The sequence below is a fragment of the Gasterosteus aculeatus genome, chromosome 4 (genome assembly GCF_964276395.1).
Source record: "Gasterosteus aculeatus chromosome 4, fGasAcu3.hap1.1, whole genome shotgun sequence".
NCBI lineage: Eukaryota > Metazoa > Chordata > Actinopteri > Perciformes > Gasterosteidae > Gasterosteus > Gasterosteus aculeatus.
The window spans coordinates 12,627,914-12,632,503 of record NC_135691.1 but is presented as its reverse complement, the minus strand read 5'-3'; the positions used below and the strand labels follow the sequence as shown (position 1 = coordinate 12,632,503).

Below are 4,590 nucleotides of genomic sequence, written 5' to 3'. Positions count from 1 at the left end.
TCTAAAGTTCTAATAAATGTGGTCACTGTGAATATCAATCCATATTCATAAATCTTGCCGTCATGACATTGAAGACAGGCAAATATTTGTGCGTATGTGTGTGTGCTTGACTGGGAACAGTGGTGTATAGTAATTAAATACATTTACCAGCAAGTACTCTACTTAACAGCAGTTTTGAGTTACAAATAGACCTACTCTCCTGATTCTATTTACTTATCTCAGAAGCATGTTACAACGGTCCTGTTTTCATACAGGTCTTTTCTCCTGCCCCCTGTTGACATTACTGTTTTAGCAGCTTGCCATCGTCATCTAGCGTTCATTGAGTGTCACAGAAGCTGATGTCGCAGAATAAAACTACAAGTACCAGTTTGCACTGTTTCCGCACGGCCTCTGTTACGTAATGGACAGCTCCCCGGATGCGGCTGTGATTGACTATACCAGGCAAAACGAGATCGGAAGCCAAGTGGCGGTAAGTCACAAAATCCTTCAAATGTCTCCGTTACAGCCAGTAACTACTTGTGGTATTTCTGTTATTACATAATGTATTTTTTTAGAGTCACTTGTGTGAAAGTTACGGGGACCAGACCTTCTTGAAAAGCGGCTTTCAAATCAACTTTCAACTTGTTTGCTAACTAGCTAGCTGTTAGCCGCGGAAAGCGCTAGTTCCTTAGCTTGATGCTAGCCACTGGGAGGGGGACGGGACGGGCGGAGGGGGGACGCCTAGCATTAAAAGTGAACCGTGCGAAGTAATTAAACGCTGTGAAATAAGCGTTTGCCGTTTGATTCACTTGTCCTCGATTCAAATACTATACCGTGTTAACTTTAGTTACTCCTGTACACTTTCCAGAAGAGCGCGGTTGTAATGGCAGTTAGCTCATCTTCGCGTTAAGTTAATTGCGTCGACAAGCTAACTTGGGCGGCGCATAGCTCGTCCACTAACGGTAATTAATCGGGCGGAAAAGTTGTAATATAGCAAATAGCAACTCTTGCAAAGCCGCGAGCGGTAATTTCCAATGATCTCATTTTAAGATGAGTAATCCGCCCACTAAACACGGGTGTTGAGGAATCCAGAGGCGCCCCCCGTGCATGAACCATATGAGTTACCCAGGTGCCTCCTTCTTCTTCTTCTTGTCAGGTGCTGCAGCCCCAGTGGTCGTAGGCAGGATGCAGACCATAAAGTGCGTAGTGGTGGGCGACGGGGCCGTCGGTAAAACCTGCCTCCTCATCTCTTACACCACCAACGCCTTCCCCGAAGAGTACATACCCACGGTGTTTGACAACTACAGCGCCCAGATGAGCGTGGACGGCCGCACAGTCAGCCTCAACTTGTGGGACACAGCGGGACAAGAGGAGTACGACCGTCTGCGCACGCTCTCCTACCCTCAGACCAACGTCTTCATCATCTGCTTCTCCATCGGCAGCCCCTCCTCCCATGCCAATGTCAGGCACAAGTGGCACCCCGAGGTGTCTCACCACTGCCCCAACGTGCCCATCCTGTTGGTGGGCACCAAGAGGGACCTGAGGGGCGATGCCGAAACGGTGAAGAAGCTGAAAGAGCAGAGCCTGGCTCCCACCACCCAGCAGCAGGGAAACGCCCTGGCCAAGCAGATCGGGGCTGTCAAATACATGGAGTGTTCGGCCCTGCTGCAGGATGGCGTTCGGGAAGTCTTTGCCGAAGCAGTGAGGGCAGTGTTGTATCCAGTCACGAAAAAGAATCCCAAGAAGTGTGTGTTGTTGTAATAAAAGGTTCCCCCCGATTTAGGGCTGTGGAGATGCAAAAGCTGAGGAGTGAACGTCGTCATCTGGCTGCCTCCACACCACCACCAGCAGTTTGGACTTTGATTTCAGCTCCTCTGTAACACCTCTCTTCCCCATTCATCTCCTGGAGGATTTCACTCCGTTGCCATCATGACCAAAGTGACTGCCAAAATGGGGGCAAAAGACCGGATTTCCTCTATTTTCCTTAAATTTTAACTTTTGATATTCACACCGTTCTCCAATTTTACATCTCTTCTAGATTTATAGCTTCTCTGCTTTGCCTTATAAATGCTGATCATGGTCGTCACGAGCCATTATTACGTCGGAAACAATTCCCTGATTGACTGGAAAGAAGAGATCTGCCTTAGTCAAGGTGGAGAAATAATGACTACCTCATACTCTCACCTAGGTTGCATCTCATAAGTACCAAGCAACGTAACCACCAGAATGCTTTGACTTGCCTATTTAGATGTTATAAACAGCCGAGTAGAGGGTGAACAAGTTTTCATTTCAAGCCGCTTGAATTCAGACCTGACGTGGTGACTCCCAGACAAATGCCAGTACCCCTCAACCAACATGCACAGATTAGAGGTTCAATTTGTCGATCTGCAGCTTTGCCTTGTGCTCATTCTGCTATGTTGGAGCTGTACGGCAGGCTGCCCTTCCTGCCTCTTGCACTGCGCTCTCACAGCCACGCGTGGAGGAGCCAGTTGGCCTTTTGAAGATACACGGGACCCATTAAAAGCAGCTGGCCCTTTTGCCCTCTTCAGTAATGGGGGGGCGGCGGGGCAGGTTTTGCTAGGCCTGCGCCAAATTAACCCACGCTGGTACCGGATTTTTCTCAAGCTAACATATCAGGAGGTCAGGTTATAGTACAGCTGTCCACGTCTTAACTCTTGAGGCTCACACAGAGTGCCATTAAAACATGCCTAAGAATTACTTTTTGACAGGGTGGGGTCAAAAGGACTATGTTGAATTTACTCTGTAAATGATTTTTTTTTTTTTTCTCAAATGTTTTTAACCCGCAAGTGCGTTTATGGCCAAAGTTGAATATATTTTTTGTAATAGCTTATGTTTATTTGATCAATAAGATGTTTGTGTGTAACAGTTAGTACTCCTATTTGATAAACCAGAACTCCACAATGCTCCCCATGTGATTTATATTATTGCCTTACAGTTAAGGTAAACAGACTATGACCACTGTGTAACTCTGTATAGCATATAATACCAGAATACGTTTTAGCTGGCATGTCATTTCATCTTGTTCTAGCAGGTGATCTACTCTATATAAGGAGCCCGTTATTTGGTCGGATGCCTTATTAAACCAAAGACCATAGCCGTGCTCTTTTGTTAGACCCAAAAGTTCTCATTATAGTCATTCAAGTGCCACAAGTCCTTCTATTCCAGGTCCAGATATTTCTAGGTTTCGTTTGTCATTTTTCTGAAGCTTTCCGCTCCCCTTTCAGTCAGTAAGCACACTTGCACCCTTCCGTAAGGCACAGATGTTAAACCGACAAGTCTAAGTGTGTTTGTGAAACACATCACATGAAGCGGGGCACTCGTGGCCCGCAGATCAAAACGGTTTGTGGTTTACGTCTCTGCATCACTAGCACAACTTGCACGTACGGTTAGCACCAGCTGCGTTGCCTCGTCACATCTAAACCGTTTTCTACACTTTCAAAAATATTTTTAAATAACTACTGGACGCTCATATGAGTTTTTCAGCTGCCAGTGATAACCGCTTCCTTTTTTTTTTTTTTTTTTTTTACTACTTTCATTTACTCACTCGAGCTGGGTGTTTTTTTTTTTTTTTAATAATTCACCCTAGCTTGTGGCCTGTGTAAAGTTAGCACAACCGAGGCGCGGCAGCAGTGATATGAGATCTGCCGAAGGATGTGTGAAGACCGTTGTTTGGAGGGTTTAATGTAAGTGCAAAATATGTCAAACTGTCAACTGCAGTGAGCTTCTTGGTTGTTGTTTTTTTTGCCATGTCCTGATTTCACTCGGATAGTGCTGTTGAAGTGGAACATACACCTGTGGGCTCTCTGTGTCCTGGAGCTGTATGCTGCCGTGTGCGTGGTACTACGCTTTTACACTGGGAACTTGATTTGTAGAAATCTGTTTGTAATTGTTTTATATATAACAAAAGCATATTTGTATAAATGAACTAACAGATGATTTAAATTATGCCAAATAAAACAGTGGTTTAAACCGGACATGATCTATTTTCTCCATCGATAATAGTTTTATTTATATGCATTTAATTTGCTCGGGGTGATAATCTGCATGATCAGCACATTGTTTGTGTGATTGTCATGCTGAGTCACATCTACAACTACACCCTGCTACTTAGTTTAAAAAATAAATTCAAAAAAGTGTTACTTGGTTTATTTTCTCTCCGGTCTTATGTTGTTTCGATTGCAATGTTGGAGCACTAGGTGGACACAGCTTCCTAGCTAAAGTTGTGTCTCAATTTGTCGGCTGCATCCTCGCCAGGACGTATTCATCGACCGCACACGTCACTTCCGCTGCAACGGGACGCGGCCCTCCACGAGCACGTTGATGCATCCCGCAAATTACAAACTTGGCTCAGAGGGCTTTACAGTTTATACACATGTGAGTTTGTGGTTTTTAAATATAAAGCGTGAGTGTAAACTGACGAACTGACAAACATTGAGAATGAATACACATAGAAACTGAAGTTGTTCGCTTTGTTTTGTGGTTTGATTCTAAACTAACTTTACGTTTTGTTTTGTTTTATGGAGCCAGCAGGAAGCAGCTGAAGGGGAGAACGATGTGTGTGTGGTGACATTCAGCTACTGTAGCTTAGAC

At 44.8% G+C, this 4,590-nt stretch overlaps 1 protein-coding gene across 1 annotated transcript; it reads left to right on the top strand.

Moving 5' to 3' along the window:
• The first annotated feature begins 278 nt into the window (after window positions 1-278).
• On the top strand, window positions 279-3,974 carry rhogd (ras homolog gene family, member Gd). The gene is made up of 2 exons (XM_040174620.2): window positions 279-469; window positions 1,136-3,974. Exon 2 carries the CDS (start codon window positions 1,165-1,167, stop codon window positions 1,738-1,740), a length of 576 nt encoding a protein of 191 aa, XP_040030554.1. The 5' UTR covers window positions 279-469; window positions 1,136-1,164; the 3' UTR covers window positions 1,741-3,974.
• The last annotated feature ends 616 nt before the right edge of the window (window positions 3,975-4,590 follow it).